General features: G+C 46.5%; 1 protein-coding gene across 1 annotated transcript; it reads right to left on the bottom strand.

The window, feature by feature from the left end:
* Nucleotides 1-1,534: 1,534 nt before the first annotated feature.
* On the bottom strand, nucleotides 1,535-17,973 carry PRDM12 (PR/SET domain 12). The gene is made up of 5 exons (XM_032233466.1): nucleotides 17,481-17,973; nucleotides 12,447-12,637; nucleotides 8,453-8,608; nucleotides 4,868-4,979; nucleotides 1,535-2,947 (listed from the first exon to the last, which is right to left on the bottom strand). The coding sequence occupies exons 1-5, from the start codon at nucleotides 17,737-17,739 to the stop codon at nucleotides 2,565-2,567; spliced, it is 1,101 nt and encodes a 366-aa protein (XP_032089357.1). The 5' UTR covers nucleotides 17,740-17,973; the 3' UTR covers nucleotides 1,535-2,564.
* Between the last annotated feature and the right edge of the window lie 1,730 nt (nucleotides 17,974-19,703).

Below are 19,703 nucleotides of genomic sequence, written 5' to 3'. Positions count from 1 at the left end.
TAAATATGAACCAGTTTCCAAACATCTCAATTTTGATCATATGACCATGGAGGTTGTAAGTGTGGAGAACGGTCATAAATCAATTTTTTTCTTATTTGCCTTTAAAACTTTGAATATCCCCCAAACAAATTTCCATACGTGTACCCAATTCAACTTCCCTTCTTTTGGAAGAGTCCATCAAGGACCAAATAATATACATTTTTTACATTGGCAGATTTGAATTTCATAGATTTATAGATTATAGAATCTCCGAATTGGAAGGTTTTGTGAAAAGAAACCAATTGTGGCAGAGTTCACACACTTCTCTACATCAAATTATATTATGATGAACATGCTGGCTGAGGAATTCTGGGAATTGAAGTCCATACATGCTATCTGTGGAATTCTGGGAATTGAAGTTACGGAGGTTGAAAATCATTCCGCAAATTGTAAAACTGATCTGTGATTAAAAATCAAAGAAAATTCAGCGGAACAGAGGACTAAAAACTTAAAACCACCAGTTTCTACCTCAGCAGTTGTAAACTCTGCATCCTAAAAAGCTTTTCAGTTCACATTATATTTTGTTCATGTTTTTATTATTATTCTTTATTTAGAATACAAGAGCATGAGAGATACAAAGATATATATTTATATTTATATATTTATATATATATTTATGTATTTACAGCTGTGTACATCATACAATTATTATATAATTGATATTAAAGTCTTGGGGGTTTTGTTTTGTAAATAGCAGTTTTACATGATTTTTATCTACAAGGTTAAAGTGACCGTTGTGTGTGACATCTCAAGACCTCTTATGCTTATCAGGAGAGATTTTCCGAAGCAGCCGGGGACTTTCGCCGTTCTTTAAAAAATGTATATTTTACACACACAAAAAAAGTTCATTCCTGAATCCCATTTAGGTCCATGATGGGAATTAGGCAAAGAATCTGTTTCTTCTGTATGTGGAAGGTTGAAGGTTGGTATCAAGCATTTGCAAAAACTTTGATTTGACAAAAGACAGAAATTGCACAATTTTTTTTGGGGGGGGGGGATCTAGGATGTTGCAATCCCAGAATACAAAGCTGAATAAAATCCTTTCCTAAAACAATGTCTTTTTATTTCAAGTCTTTTTTTATTCCTCTGTTGTGGTGCATCAGCAGCCAGCGGAGCTGGTAGCAGAGTCGGACAGTGAGGAGGTTGGGGAAAAACCTGGGCCAGTCCTGGGGGGGCTGAGGGAAGCTCAGACGAGGGCTCGGCAGAGAGGGAGCTAGTCAGTAGCAAGGAAGGACAGCTGGAGCTGTTCCCAGTGGGCGCATGCGCAGAGCTGCCAGAAGACAAGGACAACTAAGAAATCAGGCTCGACTTGGGAGTAAAGCCACACCTTGGAGGTGATTGGCCCCTCCCAGAGGAAAGAAAGGAGGAGCGAATGGGGAGGGGGCTTTTGCAGGAAATAATTTGTTCGGAGTGGAAAGTTCTGTTTGTGACTATAAGAGACTCTGGGCCAAGTGTTGCCTTGCCCTGCGGTTGGAAACTGGTTACCTGGCAGCTCTCCAAGCGAGATAAGGTTCGTGTGGATAAACATTCCTTTGAAAAGACTGTTTTACTAAGCCTTGCTGACTGGGAATGAAAGGAATCCACAGTCGTGTAAATGAAAGGTGTTTTGCCAGGACCAAGACTCCCCTTCGTGCTTGTTAAGGAAGCCCAGGTTAGAACATCCTCCAAGTTTTAAACGTGAGTGGGCAACTGTTTTTCATCCATCAGGCAAGCTTACACAAGGAGAGAGGCAGAAAAATGTGTGAAACCGGTTAAAATGACAATAAAAAGAGAGGGCCCTTTGCAAAGGAGTCCCGCGTCGCAAATGGGGGAAGGGAAAGACTCCCCCTTGTGGCTGAAATGGGAAATGAGCAACGAGGGGAGGACTACAGGCTGTCCAAAATGCAGAATTTGCCTCAAATTAATTCTTTCTTTTTGGGAAATGATCTCTAGACTCAGGCAAGGAGCATCAGTCCTGTGAGATATTCTAGATTGGAACCCCGTTGGCTTAGGGGTCTGTCTGTATATGCTCCCATCTCCCCTACAAGATGATTCTGGGCAGCTTACCAATTTATCCTTCCTTCCTTCCTTCCTTCCTTTCCTTCCTTCCTTTCCTTCCTGGGTGGAGAAACTCCTGGGCAACAATCTGCCATTCCTCCTTCCTCTCCTCTTTTTTCATCGTCCCGTTTCTACCACAACTTGCTTCCCCCGACAGCTGCGCCTCCCCCAACCGGCCGGGCCCTGGAAAACCTTCATCCTTCATCCTCCCGACCCCGCAAAAGACGATCCGTTTCCTTCCCCCTGGTCGCCCGCAAGAGAAGGGCTGAGAACCGCATCTTCCCCCGACATCCTGCACTCTTATGCCCGCATTGCTCTGTGGGGGCAGAGCCAGGGTGGCTGTACAGAAACCCAGGCACGTGTGTCCAACGGGGGGGGGGGGGCAGCCGGAGCCCCCGGGGGGAGCGTGCCCAGGGCCCCGTCGTGCAGTGTTGGCTGCCGCTGGAGTAAGCAGCCCTCCGCCTGCCCCGGGCGAGTCCACCCGGCCTTCACAGCACCATGGTGGGGATGTGGTGTCCCAGAGCCGTGGGGTGCGGCACGGGCAGGGCGGGGGAGTGTGGCTGCAGGGCCCCGTTGGGGGGACGGTGCCGGGCGCTTTTCTGGTGCGCCCGGAGGCCGGCCAGCTGGGAGTAGGCGCTTTGGCAGACTTGGCACTTGTAGGGCCGTTCGCCGGTGTGGAGGCGGACGTGGTTGCGCAGCGTGGAGGACTGGCTGAAGCGCCGGTTGCAGAAGCGGCAGACGAAGGGCTTGTCCAGGGTGTGGATGCGCATGTGGGAGCGCAGGTTGCTGCGGGAGTTGAAGCCTCGGTGGCAGATGACGCAGCGCATGCGGCCCACGGAGTTGACCCCGCCTTCGACCAGGTGGAAGTCCTCTGGGGGGGGGAGAGGGAGGAAGAGGAGGAGGGTGAGAAGGAGCTCTCCAGCGATTCTGGGGAAGGTGGCGGCTGTTGCGCCTGTGATGCCACGAGAGATCCCTGCGCTCGGGAATCAGGAGGGATCTTCGGAAATGGAGAGATTCCACTTGGCCCCTGGGGGAAGCCCTGGAGATGCCTATCCACCCACTCCTCCCTCCCTCCCTCCTTCTCCCTCCATACCGTTCATATCTATCTATCTATCTATCTATCTATCTATCTATCATCTATCTATCTATCTATCTATCTATCTATCTATCTATCTATCTATCTCTAAACTTATCTATCTATCTATCTATCTATCTATCTATCTATCTATCTATCTATCTATCTATCTATCTATCTATCTATCTCTAAACTTATCTATCTATCTATCTATCTATCTATCTATCTATCTATCTATCTATCTCTAAACTTATCTATCTTTCTATCTATCTATCTATCTATCTATCTATCTATCACCTGTCTAATTTCTATCTACCGTATATCTATCTATATTATCGATCTCTAATTATATCTATCTATCTATCTATCATCTATCTATCTATCTATCTATCTATCTATCTATCTATCTATCTATCTATCTATCATCTATCTATCACCTGTCTAATTTCTATCTACTGTATATCTATCTATATTATCGATCTCTAATTATATCTATCTTTCTATCTATCTATCTATCTATCTATCTATCTATCTATCTATCTATCTATCTATCTATCTATCTCTAAACTTATCTATCTATCTATCTCTATCTATCTATCTATCTATCTATCTATCTATCTCTAAACTTATCTATCTATCTATCTATCTCTAAACTTATCTATCTATCTATCTATCTATCTATCTATCTATCTATCACCTGTCTAATTTCTATCTACCGTATATCTATCTATATTATCGATCTCTAATTATATCTATCTATCTATCTATCATCTATCTATCTATCTATCTATCTATCTATCTATCTATCTATCTATCTATCTATCTATCTATCTATCATCTATCTATCACCTGTCTAATTTCTATCTACTGTATATCTATCTATATTATCGATCTCTAATTATATCTATCTATCTATCTATCTATCTATCTCTAAACTTATCTATCTATCTATCTATCTATCTATCTATCTCTAAACTTATCTATCTATCTATCTATCTATCTATCTATCTATCTATCTATCTATCTATCTCTAAACTTATCTATCTTTCTATCTATCTATCTATCCATCTATCTATCTATCTATCTATCTATCTATCTATCTATCTATCTATCTATCTATCACCTGTCTAATTTCTATCTACCGTATATCTATCTATATTATCGATCTCTAATTATATCTATCTATCTATCTATCTATCTATCTATCTATCATCTATCTATCACCTGTCTAATTTCTATCTACTGTATATCTATCTATATTATCGATCTCTAATTATATCTATCTATCTATCTATCTATCTATCTATCTATCTATCTATCTATCTATCTATATCTATCACCTGTCTAATTTCTATCTACCGTATATCTATCTATATTATCGATCTCCTATCTATCTATCTATCTATCTGTCTGTCTGTCTGTCTGTCTGTCTGTCTGTCTGTCTATCTATCTATCCAACTTCCCTGCCACAACAATCTCTTTGCATCCATCCCATACGGGACTGTCATTTGCCTCTATCGTTAAATATGTCTTCAATAGGAGGGATGCCAAGGACGTCGTGGGGGTTATATATTGGCGTGCAGATGTTGTCAGCCCTGGAGGGCACACCGTGACAGATGTGGTGGCCTGTCCTGGACGCCTAGGAAGGCATCAACCAAGCAGTCCAGCCAGAGCCTTCCAGGCGATGAGACCCAGAGAATCTCACCATCTCCTCACCATGTTTGGCCTTCTTCTGTTCCTCTTCGTGTCCCAGAACGCCAGGAATCCCCAAAAAGGTGTTGTGAGAATTCCCGTACCAAACCAGCAGCTCTTGATCAGGTGGGATCATCTGGAGGGAGAAGAGAGAAGGCAGAACAGGGTTGACTCCGTTGCTCCTTGGAGACCGGCTGCATCAGAGCAAGAGAAGACTTCGCCCGACACTGAACCACAGCTGCCCAAATCGATAAACTTCAAGGGCTGCTCTCAACTTCACCAAAAAGCACAAAACAGATTCCTGGTCTTGACAAAAACCCCTTTTATTAAACAAATGTGGATTCCTCTCATTCACCTTCAGCAAAAGCCGGGCAAACAGTCTTTCAAAGGAGTATTTATAACTACAGACCTTATCTATCGTGGAAAACTGTCATGTAAATATTTCCCAAATGAGATGCTGTGGAAGGAAAGACTTTGCACAGAGTCTCTGAGATTCACGGACAGATCTTCACACTCCTGAGAAGAATCTAACAAATGAGCGAACAAATTGTTTCCTGCAAAAGCCCCCTCCCCTTTCGCTCCTCTTTTGTTTCCTCTGGGAGGGGCCATTCAAAGTCCACCTGTGGCCTTACTCCCAAGTCACCCCCTGTTCTTTAGCTCTTCCCTTTGTCTGGCCATTCTGCACATGCGCACACTGGGAAGAGGCTCCAGCTGTTCCTCTGCCTCACTGATGTCTGACTCTGATGGCAGCTGATAATTGCCAGACGGCCTCGCCCCCCCCCCCCCTCTGCCTCTGCCTTCCCCAGAACTCCAGGACTGGCCCAGGTTCCTCCCCAACTCTCCGACTCTGCTGCCAGCTCTACCGGCCTCTGGTGGGCCACAACACAACTGTTACTAATGGAACAACCACAATGATTCCCTTGACAACGGTGGCAAAAAGGGCCGTAAAATGGGGCAAAACGCACTTAACAAATGTTTCACTTAGCAACATAAATTTTGGGCTCAATTGTGGCCATAAGTCGAGGCCTACCCCGAGCCATCCTTTTGACCCTCTATAAGGACACCTACCAAAGAAAGCAACATTCAAACCACAGCTGGTACGCGGTTTCCTCCTTCCCAGTTAATCTTTTAATTATAATTACATCTTTAAAAAAATTAGCCAAAGGAGGCAGCTGGGAGGCACTTGGAAAACGATTCTTCGAAGGCAGCCGCGACTGGAAAAAAATAAATATTTAGGGCCGCCAAAAGCCGAGCCGATTAATTAAATCAGTTTAAACGTAGCTCTAATGAAGCGGTTGGCTTGTAAGGGGGGGAAAGTGTTTATTTTGTGAATTCAAAAACCATCCAAAGGGCATAAGAGGGGGTTTGATTTTTCCTTTTGGGGAAAGGGGGAGGTGGGGCTGTTCCCATTCATTGGTTTTTAATACAGGTGTTTACATGAGCTGCAGGCACAGCGCGCGTGTGAGTGTGAGTCTGTGTTTGTGGGAGGGTTTGTGTGTGAAATGACAGGCACTGCACCTCCTAATAGGTGTGAAACCCCTCCTGTGATTTCACACCTATTAGAAGCAAATACCTTTGCTGTAATTGTCAGGAGTTGGATGGCAACAATCTCTTCCCTTTCTTTCTTTTGAAAAAGAGGATTTTATTTTTTTTTGGCTGATGGCTTAAGGCCCCGACAGCTTCACCTGCTAGCCCCGTCCCATTCCCTTCTCTGCTCTCTTTGACAGTGTCACACCGCTGTCATTATCCCTCTTTTTGTGGGTTGCCAAAGAAATAAGCCCCCAAGCTTCCATCAAGAAGCATTTGAAAACCTCCAGAAAGGAAAGGGGGGGGGGAGAGAAGAGAGAGACCTGGGTAGGGTTTTTCCCCCCCTTCAAAGAGGCTCGAGTGTGAATCTTAACTGTTATTTTTCCCATTAGGAAGCCCAACCTGAGCCATAAAAGAAATGGGGCACTCCATAATAACAGTACTTAGTTCATGCGCGGCACAGACTCACATAGATTGAAGGACGCGCGAGGAGGCACCACAAACACCGCAGCCTGTGAGTGGGTGCGTTGCTCTTTTTGCGTAGCCAGGAATTTTAGCATTTTCAAACTGCAAAGCTGGAGGCCATTAAGGTTGTTAAATCGATCAACGGAGCTTTTAAAGTGCGGTTCTCAACAGGGATGGTCTCCACGCCCAGAGATCGCTTTTGAACTTACCTATTTCTCTTTTTTTACTGACAAATTGTCATTTAACAAGCAAACTTGGATGTGGCTTCCTTGCTTGCTTCTGTTCTGACCAAGGCTTCCCAAGAGCAGGAAGCAAACTCCTTGTCCTCCCCCAAAAAACCCTTTTTATTAATTTGCTGTGAATTCTGCTCATTCACCTCCAGCAAAGGGAGGATTTACAGTCACAGACCTCATCTGGCTTGGAGAGTGGCCAGGCTGAGATCTGCAAAACGTGGCAATGAGTCTCCAAACCAATGAAGCAAATTGATTGTCTCCTGCAAACTCCACTCCCCTTTCACTCCTCTTTTATTTCCTCTGGGAGGGGCCATTCATCGTCCACCTGTGGCCTTACTCCCAAGTCCACCCCTGTTCTTTAGCTCTTCCCTTCGTCTGGCAACGCTGCGCATGCGCACACTGGGAACAGGCTCCAGCTGTTCTTCTGCCTCACTGATGTCTGACTCTGAAGGCAGCTGATAACTGTCAGACAGCCCTGGTCCCCCCTCTGCCTCCAACACAGAGCCCTCATCATCAGAGCCTTCCCCAAACTCCAGGACTGGCCCATCTTCCTCCCCAACCTCCCCACTGCCCGAATCTGCCGCCAGCTCTGTTGCCCGCTGGCGGATCACAACAGCTTCTTCGGCTTGAACTCAAGTTTAAAAACACACCTTTTGAAAAAGAGGGTGACATAGATAGATAGATAGATAGATAGATAGATGATAGATAGATAGATAGATAGATAGATAGATAGATAGATAGATAGATAGATAGATAGATAGATATAGATACAGATACAGATACAGATATAGATATATTATGTAGCCAAAAGAGGCTCTTTTAGAACATAAGGATGAGAAATTAGTGACATTTGGAAAGGAAAATGAAGCTAATTTCTGTAAATCCAAGTAGCTCTGAGAACCACAACCGGGACTGGAAATTTTATGGTGTTGTGGTAGTTAAGTCCAGTTGGAGCCAATTTTCTGACAACCTTTATGGCAGTTGTTAAGCAAATCGCATGGTCATTAAGTGAATCATGATGTCATTAAGCAAGTTGTCCAGACATTTTGTTCCTTCCAAGCCTATGATTCTATTTAATACTCTGGTTCAATGAATCTATGATTTAATGGTTCTGTGGTTCTATATTATTATGGAACGGTGATGCTATACTTCTATGAACCTCCGTATGTTCTATGATTCTATGTGGTTTTATCCTTCTATCCTCTTTGTTTAACGACCCCATCATCCCTTGCGGGGTGGAGTCTGGGCAACTGAATGAAGCTGAGTGTTTACTGACCGGATGCCCTTCCTGTTGCCGATGAGGAGTTTTGTTCAGCAGATACATTCTCATTGTGCCCAGAGTATCCGAGAACCTGTCTTCATTTTGGGCTGCCCCATTTCATACCTCAATGGCTTTGTAGAAGATGCTATTCCCAATCTGGACCACTTCCAAATTCTGTTCCTGCTCGTTCCGGGCGCATTTGATGTAGGTCATCCAACTGCGATGGTCTTCTTGGCTCGCATCAATGAAGTATCGGACGGTCCCGTCCTCATTGAACACCTGAGGTGGAGAAAACCCAATGATTCATCCTGGTTTTTTTTTTTTTTTAATGAAGTCTTCAATACATAATACTTTACTGAGTAACCATTAAACCAGTGTTTCTCAACCTTGGCAACTTGAAGATGTCCGGACTTCAACTCCCAGAATTCCCCAGCCAGCGGATGCTGGCTGGTGAATTCTGGGAGTTGAAGTCCAGACATCTTCAAGTTGCCAAGGTTGAGAAACACTGCATTAAACCCTGTTTCTTTACCTTGGCAACTTAAGACAGGTGGACTTCAACTCCCAGAATTCCCCAGCCAGCCTGAGAAATTATGGAGAATAATGCAGATTTTCTTTCTTACGTGATTCTTAAACTGTTTGACTCAATGACTTCTTAATTTCAAATAATGTCCTTAGGTAAAAAGTAAAGGTTCCCCTCGCACATCTGTGCTAGTCGTTCCTGACTCTAGGGGGCGATGGTGCTCATCTCCCTTTCAAAGGCTGAAGAGCCAGCGCTGTCCAAAGACGTCTCCGTGGCCATGTGGCCGGCATAACTCAATGCCGAAGGCGCACCGAAGGCTGTTCCCTTCCCACCAAAAGGTGGTTCCTATTTTTTTACTTGCTTTTGAACTGCTAGGTTGGCAGAAGCTGGGATAAGGAATGGGAGCTCACTCCGTGACGCGACATTAGGGATTCGAACCACCGAACTGCTGACTTTTCTGATTGACAAGCTCAGCACTTTAGCCACTGAGCCACCTTGTCCTTACCTCCATATAAAAATCCAGGATTCACAAATAAGCAGTTGCACACATAGCTGCAATTGTTCCCAGAATATGCCGAGATTGTCCCCAATTTATACCGATGTAAAGTGAATTAAATTGTTGAACATGAGTAAATGGTGTATCAGATTATGAAAAACACTGCAGAGAATAGATGGGAATGTCTTTGCTTCCATCTCAAGAAGCCCACAGAGGGGCTTTAAAAATCTCAAGGGAGCTTCTAAGAATCCACGCATAGATATCCGGATTAGCCTGGTTTGGAATAGGGAAAAATCTTGGCTATTAAGTCTTTTAAGTGAGCACAGCAGCGGTTGAATCTTTTTTTGCTGTGTGAGCCACACAACAAAACTATTGTTGTGTTTTGGGGTATTTTCTAGTGTGGAAATCTCCCTCCTGTGGAAATAGGAAAACTTGCAGAGAGCAAAAAGAAAGAGAAAGTAAGTTTGCAAGAAGGGAAGAAAAGCACGCAAGGAGAGATAAAGAAAAAGAAGACTGGGAAAGAGGCAAAAGAAAGAAGGTATTTGGCTAAGAGGAAAAGAGAAGAAAACTCGGGAGGGAAGGAAGGAAAAGAAAGAGAGAGAGAAGAAGAAAAAAGATAATTGGCTAAAAAGAAAAGAGAAGAAAACTCATGAAGAAAGGAAGGAAGGAAGGAAGGAGAATGAGCAGAGATAGGAAGGAAAAGAAAGAAAGGAACAAATGAAAGAGAACGAAAGAAAGAAGAAAACTCGCAAAGAGAAATTGGCTAAGAAGAAAAGAAGAGAAAATTCGTGAAGAAAGGAGGCAAGGAAGGAAGGAAAATGTGAGAAGGGAGGGAGGGAGGAAGATATGCAGAATATAGGAAGGAAGGAAGGAAGGAAGGAAGGAAGGAAGGAAGGAAGGAAGGAAGGAAGGAAGGAAGGAAATTTGCAAAGAGGAAAACGAAAGAAAAGAAAACTCGCAAAGAGAAATAAAGATAGAAGAAAACTTTCAAAGGGGAAAAAATGGCCTTAGGAGCACGAATGAGCTGCAGAGGCCCTGATCGGCTGTCAGCTGTGGAATATCCTATGTGGGCTTTGCAAAAAAAAAAACCGGTTGCCTCAGAAGAATTCAAGCACGCGAGAGGGAAGAAACGTCTTCGGTTTCACACTTTGCCAATCAAACGGGGAACCTCCAGAAAATAGGCTTATTATCCCCCCTTTCAAATCAAATCGCGCACGAAAAGGCCTCTGTCGTGGGGAAACGGTGCATTATGATGCATTTGTGAAGAAATTACATTTTTTTTAAAAAAGGAACTCGCCAAAAGGGATGGTTGCTTGCAAAAGTAGGACAAGCTTTGAAAAAAAGGAGAGAGAAAGAGAGAGAGAAAAAACAGCAACTGCAGAAAATACATACACATTTAAATTCCTGTATTTATAGGTGTGCAACATCTCCCAACAAAGTGATGCAGAATGAACTGAAGTGCCAGGAGGCGGGGGAGAAAAAAAACCTTGAGATTAATAGGCAGCTTCCTTTATCCCTGGGCTGAATAGCTGTCATTTGCCTTCATTTATGGAGTTTTGAATAAAGGAAAAATTAGAAAGGCAGCATTATGCCTCTAATGGCAGCTTAAAACACACATTCAGCTCCTTTTTCTCAAGGTAGGTAACAAAAACCAGCCAGATTCATTCACGGAGCCTGCAATGCTGGGCTGGTTTTAACCTTGGTTTCGTTTCAGAGGTTTTCTGGATTCAGCCTCTTCTCCCAGCTGAAGGGTTCAGAGCCTGGCATTCGTATTTATTGCCGTCTTCGCTGCAGACTTTAACTGCTTTGGAGCGCAGAACCAGCCACCGTAAATAGCCAAAATGCCCGTAAGCCAAAGTTGCGGTGTGGTGATAGGGGACGGCCGTTACATTTTACAAGCAAATGGACAAATAAACAGGCCGGATTCTGAAAACCTGCCCAACATCAAAGTAACCAAGTTAAAAACTAACCAGGATTAGCATGTGGTGAGAGTGGGGCCAGTCGACCCCCTCCCCTAGCCAAGAAATGAAGAGAGGCTTTCTCCTGGGGAGGGAAGCGATGGGAAATCTAGGCAGCCTCCTAAAAAGCAGAGACATCATCACCCTGCCAACAACAATGCACAGAGTCAAGGCTCCGGTTGCCCCAGCAGCCATGGGTGGCTGGGAAGGTTGGACCACAAGGAAGCCTTCGCAACTGACAACAACAAACCCCCCTCCTGAGCAAGGTAAAGGTGGATTTGAGGGAGGCCTTGACTTACTATCAACAATGGAGTCCAAACTTTCTTTTGCTCATCCATATGGTTGTTGAATGAGTTGTGTCCATTTTACGACCTCTTTTGCCACGGAAGTTAAGTGAATCCCTGCAGTTGTGAAGTTACTAACACGGTTGTTAAGTCGATCCGCCTTCCGCCTTGGCTTGGCTCGTCAGGAGGTCGCCAAGGGGGGTGGCATGACTTGGGGACAATGCAACAGGCATAAATACATGCCAGTTGCCGAGCCTCCAAATGTTGATCATGTGATCACAGGTGTTCTGACCGAGGCTTCCCAAGAGCATTAAGCAAACTCCCGGTCCTGACAAAACCCCCTTTTATTAATGGACTGTGAATTCTGCTCATTCACCTCCAGCAAAGTCTTTCAAGGGCGGCTTTACAGTCACATACCTTATCTGGCTTGGAGGGCTGCCAGGCCGATATCTGCAAAACTTGGTAAGGAGCCTCAGAGAGCCACGAACCAATGAAGCGAACTAATGGCCTCCTGCAAACTCCACTCCCCTTTCGCTCCTTTTTCATTTCCTCTGGGAGGGGCCATTCACCGTCCACCTGTGGCCTTACTCCCCAGTCCACCCCTGTTCTTTAGCTGTTCCCTTCGTCTGGCATAGGGTCCTGGCCCCCTCTCTGCCTCTGACACAGAGCCCTCATCTGAGCCTTCCCCAGACTCCAGGACTGGCCCAGGTTCCTCCCCAACCTCCTCACTCTCCGAATCTGCTGGCGGGCCACAGCAAACGGCCACTCTACAAATAGAGGTCCGGGCTGCCTTTTAGGATGTGTCCCTGTAAGCCCCCAACCTGTGACCCTTCTTTGTGTGCGCAGAGCCTGACTTTACCTCCCACATGAGACTGTTGTTCTTGCACAGGTCCACGTGTTCGGGAGAGATGATCCGGCCCGTAAATGGTCCCATCTCTGTGCCGGCCTTGATCCAGGTTTTGGAGAAGATGCCCAGTCCTTCCCCAGGGATGGAGCTTTGGGCGATGATGACCTCCGAGGGCAGGACGAGACTGGAGAGCTTCTGGACTTCTGCCAAACGAGAGAACCGGAAGGGGAGAGAGAGATTAACCACACCGGAATAACAGAAGGGACCTTAGAGGTCTTCTAGTCCAACCCCCTGCTCAAGCAGGAGCCCCTATCCCATTCTGGACCAAAAACACACCCAAAAGTGCAGGTCACACCCCAAAATTGCTTCCTTCCTCTGGGTTAACCAGCATACTTTTGTCCTGGTTTCTCCAACCAGGGTTTGCCGAATTAACCATCATTGCCTAGATTTGCCCATCATTCAAAGCTGGACTGGCTTCACCCCAGCATTAATGAAGGAGTTTGCAGCCTGACCTACATTCTAAATCATCATTTCCCAGTTGTGTCCCCCAAGGAGGCTGCGCTGAAGCTGAACAAGCCACAACCTTGTTGGCACCCGACAGATGAAAACCTAAATTGTGCAGGGCAGCATCTCCACCATAAGGAAAAGGCACTTGATTTAGACACACGTTAATCCTCCCTCGAAGCTGGCTGGGTTAAAAAGGGGGGGGGATTATATTAGTTTAGGGGAGAATGATGGGAATCGGCTGGGAATCAGCCACTTCGCAACGGGGCACCAACTGGGAAATGCAATTGGTTGGGTTTTAAATTTGGGGACTCCTAAAAAAAAACCCCTCCTCTTCCAAATGCATTTTGGATGCAGACAACTTGCACAACCAGGGGAGTTGTGTTAATGAGCCACACAACAATGTCCTCTCTTTCTCAATGGCCAAGAGAGATCGGTCAACGTGAATTTGCCCCTAAAGCCTCCGTCAGTTCTTCTCATCCTCTTCTTAATACGGAACCCTGCTTGGTTCCAGTCTTGTCTATAGTTTTTAAATTGTTGATCAGTTTATTTATCTACCTGTTTACTATCTGTAAGCCGCCCAGAGTCCCTTGATAGGTCAAAGGCCTGGTTGGAGGCCCAGTCAGCCAGATGTTCAGACTGGATTTGGCATTTTTGTCCAGCTACTGAGTCCTTCCCGAGGACCTGAGACAGGAAGACGTGGATTTTTGATGGGGTTGCAAATATTGTCGCTGGATGTAAGCCGCTATTGGGACAGCTGCCTTCTGCAATTGACCGATGGGGATTTTGTCAATGCCGATGGTGTTCAAGAGTTGCTCCAGATGTTTTGGGATTGCACCCAAGGCACCCATGGCTAATGGTACTTTATTATCAAAGTTATTTGCCTCCCATGTCACAGTTTCCGGTGACTCTGGGCGACCTAATCAATCAGGCAATCAATCAATTCAGTCAATCGAAATATTAGTCTATTTTATGCCATGGTTGGAAGCAAATTGTTGAGGAACATCAAGACTTCCTTGGGTCTAAAAGGACTTTTCTTCTTTTTTGAAACTACCCTGAAAAAGACACTTATACATAGCGTAAATAAAGTATAAAAATTTCAAGGCTACGTTGAATATCTTTCCATCACGGCAGACTCAGTGCTAAAATCATTATCCGCCACACAGCGTCCTCTTTTGCGAATAGCGCATGATTTGAGGTGTGTCGTGTGCCCTGTGGGGGAAATAATGCACAATACAGGACACACTTGTTGTGAAGTTACGGCCAGGTCACGCACCCAGCCTGAAATGATACACACTCGAGGTGGGTATTCTGTGGCTGAGATCTGAAAAAGTAAATGGTCAAAGGGACGGAATTTGCACGAGGGATCTAACGAGATGCCTGGGGTGTCAATCATCAGAGGTCGAATTTGAGATCCCCTCGTTGCTCCTAAAAAGGGTCTTTTCTCCAAATGCATCTATCCAACTCAAAAAAAAAAAAAGAGAATTTTGAATTAATGTTCAACTTTTCTTTTTACACAGACCTAAATTTTCTCTCTCCACTCTTGCCCCCTTTTTACCTCTCTGTGGGCTTTCTAAGAGAGATCTAAACGAGGGGTGATATTCAGCAGGTTCCGACAGGTTCTGGAGATCCGGTAGCGGAAATTTTGAGTAGTTTGGAGAACCGGCAAATGCCACCTCTGGCTGGCCCCAGAGTGGGGAGAGAATGGGGATTTTGCAGTATCCTTCCCCTGCCATTCCCACCAAGCCACGCCCATGGAACCGATAGTAAAAAAAAAATATATGAATTTCACCACTGATCTAAACTCCCCCTTGCTGAAAATCCCCACCAACACCGTAGTTGAAGCTAAAAAAACCAAAAACAAAACCCAGACGACGCCCAACTCCATGTGCCAACTTTACGTACCTTCTGCAAGATTGCAACCTGTGGCATCCTTAAGATTAATCCCCCACCCTCTATTTTCTCCCAAGGACACCTGGGGCTCTGCGCCAGTTCATTTTATTTATTTATTTTAATTAGTTAGTTAGTCTGTCACTCATATACAAGGTAACAGGAATAAGAATAAACATGAATAAGAACACAGGGAATGGGTACAGATAAATGGGGACGGTAGGAGAGGGACGGAAGGCACGCTGGTGCGCTTATGCACGCTCCCTTGACGGACCTCTTAGGAATGGGGTGAGGTCCACACTAGACAGTTTGAAGCTGTGGGGGGTTTGAGGATGCAACAACGGAGTCAGGTAGAGCATTCCAGGCGTTGACCACTCTGTGGCTGAAGTCGTATTTTCTGCAATCGAGTTTGGAGCGGTTAATCTTGAGTTTGTATCTGTCGTTTGCCCGTGTGTTATTGCGGTTGGAGCTGAAGGAGTCATTGACAGGTAGATAATGTTGTGTGTACCACACTTAAGTCAGACGGTAGGCAGCGTAGTTCCAGGGTGTCCAAGGCCAAAATTTCAAGCCTGGTGGCATCAGGGAATTCTATGGCGAGCAAAGAAGCGGAGGGCTCTTCTCATGAAATACCCCTGGACTCACACAATTGTGTTAACATTAATTAATTGTGTTAATGTTAATTTTGGCACCCCTCTTCCCGGGAAAAGTGGAACAACAAGGACCAGACCTTAAAAATAACACAACAACAACAAGGCTACCTTGGTTAAGATGGTTCAAGAAAGAACTTGGGAGAAAGGGGGAGTGTGGGAGAGAGAGAGAGGGAGAGAAAGAGAGGGAGAGAGAGAGAGAGAGAGAGAGAGGGAGGGAGAGAGAGATCTTGGAAAAGCGAAGAGTGTGAGGTTAAATGGTGGCACGGCATTGCATAAAGCAATTTGTCACGCTGTTTAAAGTGATCCGCATGCATTCAAGACCCTTGGAAGGAAAATGGCTAATTCTAAATTCATTAGCCTTTAGAGAATGCTGTCGGCCAACACTGGGGGGAGAACTGAATGGCCTAAGAAACTTGTTTTAAAAGGCGCAGGAATTTCTGGCGACAAAATGGGAAAGATTAGCGGGCTGACATCTTTTGAAAGGAAACAGAATGGAGTTTTCACGCTAGATTAAGAAAGGAACAGTAATCTTTTGGGGCGGGGTGGGGGGGGACAAAAACCAGGGAATCCCAAATGGCAGGAGGGAAAAGGAATTGCTTGTCCAGGGGTTTGATGAATGAAGAGTAAGGACTTGAGACAGGTTAAAGAAAAGAAAAGGGTCCCAACAACTTTGAAAAGTTCTCCGTTGAAGTGGGAACCTGCCCCTCCCACTCCTTTAAAGTCAGGCTCAAGTTAACTAAATGAATTTAAAACTTTTTTTTTTAATCAGTCAACTGCTATTACATGCCTAATAAGCTTTTAAATGCCTGGGGGCTTTTGCAAATAATAATAATGATAATAATAATAATAATAATAATTAAGCCAGGAAGAGACCCGAAGGGAAAACTTGAGTGGGAAAAGCACTCAAAAGAAGGATTATGATGAGGAGCATGATTTATTTATTTTTATGTTTTATGTTTTTTGAAACCTTGGGAGACAAGCACCTCCCAATCTGAGCTAATCGGGTTTGAAGAGGCGGAAAAAAAGATTTTGAGAGGGGATTTAAAAGAAAAAGAGTGGAAAAGTTTTGGTCCGGTGTTAAACATAATCAGGACAGGGTGAAACTTTCAGCCATTAAAGAGAAGCTGAAGAATGAAGCTTTTTGGGATCTGCGGGGGGGGGGGGGGGGGAAGAAGAAATTTGCGATTTTTTTTTTATTATTAAAAAAATATTTTTGCTGGGAGGATTTTGTAAATCAGAAGCTGCTGCTCCGGATTTGATGGGGAGGGGAAGGAGAGAGAGACCGAGAAGGAGAGAAAAGACAGGATTCACACAAGAATGTGTTCAAATGGGTCATTCCTGGGTCAAGTGGTTGTGTGAATTGGGCTTTTAACTAAACCATGGTGTAGTAGTTGCTGGGGCATTGTGCAGTCTGTGTTTGGATGGCGTGTCAATTGTAGCTTTTTAATTTTAATTCTTTAAATCGTCTCTTCTTTTAAACTTTTGCATAACCGCACGCGTGGTTTGTGGCAAACCCAGGGCCCCTCTAAAACACCCAGTTACACCCAGGCACACGCATACTAAGAACAGGACGCACCCGGGTAGAGGAGAGAGCAGATACACACCACGCCGGAAGGAATTCAGACCCGTATCTCTAGTACAAATTTTGCGGCATTGGTGGCACGAAAAAAAAATCTCCTTAAAATGAGAATGGGTCCCGGCTGGCTCGTCTTCCTGCGTCGAAAGGACCCCTCGCCGGCTGGGTCTTTCTCATGACGCCGGGGTCCATACGGGGCGAAGCGCACACGTGTCCGACCCCCGATCTTAGCCCTCGGAAGTCGGAGGAGGGGTAGAGAGACGCGGGCTTCCAGAATGCCCCACGTCTTTACCCGTGTCAGCCATCCCCCAAACCCAGTGCCCGGGAAGAATCAGAACATTCACACGTGCAAAGTCTCGTTCTCCGTCAACGTCTCCCCCCCCCCCCACTCCCAAAACCCCCACAGTTGGAAAAGGGAAAACTCACCTCCGGAGAAGGATTGTGCCAGGACCTCCGCCGTGAAGGCCGTTTTGGGGTTCCCGTGGCCGCCGCTCAGGCCACCCCCGGCCGCCGCCGCCCCGCCGCTCTTCTCCTCCAGCAGCTGCTCGCCCAGCACGTTCCTCCAGCGGCCGTAGAGGAAGCTGTGCAGGATATCCGACGTGATGACCTCGGCCAGGGAGAGGCTGGGGGGCTTCAGCGCCCCTTTGAGGACCAGCGCTTCGGCCGGCAGCACCGAGCCCATCATGGGGAAGGCCGGCGAGGCAGAGCCGCGAGGGTCGGGCGAAGAAGGAAGGAAGGGGCTCCGAGAGAGCTGGAGGGGAGGCGCGGCCCCCCAGCCGATTCCCAGCTCAGGGCCAAGTCGCGAAGTCTGGGACGCAACTCCGGGGCTGGAACATATATATGGGCCCGGGTGACCTTTCTAATTGCTTATTAATGACGCCCGCTCCTCCCCGACGGAGGGAGAGAGAGAGAGGGAGAGGGAGAGAATTTCCCCCCAGAATGAAGTCCAGAGAGAGAGGAGAGGCGAGAGGCGCCCCCTCCCCTTGGTGGAAGGGGTGGGGGCTCGGCTAGGAGAGGGGGGGGCGGGAGGAGGCGAGGCTCCGCCGGCCTGAGCCCACCCACCAACGAGGGAGACTGGGCTGCCCCCCTCCAAGGCACCTGCTCTACCAAGGTTCTTCGCAGACACCGGGAAATAAAGGGGAGGGGGCGCCCAACCACCCACCCACCCACTCACCAGGCTCGGGAAAAGGAGCTCGGGAAGAAAGAAGCTTCACCCGGAGGAGCGCGTCCAACGCCCCCCCCTGCCCACCTCCGCGGGGCAGCCAAGGCACCTTTGGGTTCTTCTTGTTCCCAATTCTCTGGGTTTTTTTTTGGGGGGTGGGAGGGATTTATTTTAACATTCAAAAGAATGTTAAAAGTCGGCTCCCCGTCTTTTATCCCGGGGTTACCCCCCGCCTCGTCCGAGTTTTAGCGGGTCCCAAGTCGAGGCGAGGCGGCTCCCGCGGAGCTGCCGGGCGAGCGAAAAAGCGCGCCGTGAAATTGACGCGAAAGGAGGGCGGGAAATTGACTTCTGGAAAATCGGTTCATAATTTTTACTTTTTTTTTTACCAGATGGGATGGAGACCAAGAGTCTGGCTTCGTCCCAGCCCCACAATTTCAAGTCGGCCTCCACGCAACCCCCGCGCAACCGAAGGTTCCCCTCTCCGATCCTACACAAACACCCCGAACGGGCTGGGCGTAATCCAACAGTCCCGATTTCTCCCCAAATTTTCTCCTGAACCGGAGGAAGATTTAAAGCGATTTTTTTTTTAAAAAAGCAGCTGTCCGAGTGGGAGGGAGGAACGGGCGCGTGACGGGGCGTCCGATTTATTTCTGTCAAATATTCATTTGGATCCGCCCCCCCCCCTCTCCCTCTGCGCCCTTTCCTTCGCCAAGAAGGCGCGGGTCGTGCGTTCTTTGAGCAGCGCCCCTTTTCCTTCGGGACAGGAGGGGCGGGATCCCTAAACTCCGACCCCCACCTTGTGCAAAAACAAAAGGGGGGCGCAATTCAGCGCCGGACAAGGCAGGGGCGCGCTGGCCGGTCTGCGGGACGCGCAAAAGATGCGGGGCGCGCCCGGGGGGGGGGGGAGAAGAAGAAAAATAAACGCGTTTCTCCTGGAAGAGCTATACAAGCGGTCGAGCGCGCCCCACTTTGCCGAGCAGCCCCTGCCGAAGGATGGGGGGGGGGGTTTCACGAACGCCCCTTTGAACTCGGAATATTGGATTGAAAAGCCCCTCCCAAAAATGTTTTTACAGGACTGGAAATTATAAGGGCAATTCAGGAGAGGAAGAGAAGACAGAGAAATAACAACAACAATAATAATAATAACAACAACAACAACGAAGAAGGAGAAGGAGAAGGAGAAGGAGAAGGAGAAGGAGAAGAAGAAGAAGAAGAAGAAGAAGAAGAAGAAGAAGAAGAAGAAGAAGAAGAAGAAGAGAAGAAGAAGAAGAAGAAGAAGAAGAAGAAGAAGAAGAAGATCAAATTAAAGCACATTTGGGCGCTTTGCCTCTCTTCCAGAACGAGAAGCAAAGGTTAGAAGAGTAAGCGGAGAATAAATTCAGGTTTTATAAAAGGATGGAGTCGGGGTTTCTCCCCTCCCTCATTCTCCACACCTACGCCCTGTTCAGTTCGGGGACACCCACAATTTTCAGAAACGGTTCTTGACT

The sequence above is a fragment of the Thamnophis elegans genome, chromosome 16 (genome assembly GCF_009769535.1).
Source record: "Thamnophis elegans isolate rThaEle1 chromosome 16, rThaEle1.pri, whole genome shotgun sequence".
In the NCBI taxonomy this organism is placed as follows: Eukaryota; Metazoa; Chordata; class Lepidosauria; order Squamata; family Colubridae; genus Thamnophis; species Thamnophis elegans.
The sequence above is the reverse complement of the archived record's forward strand: the minus strand, read 5'-3'. Positions and strand labels throughout refer to the sequence as shown.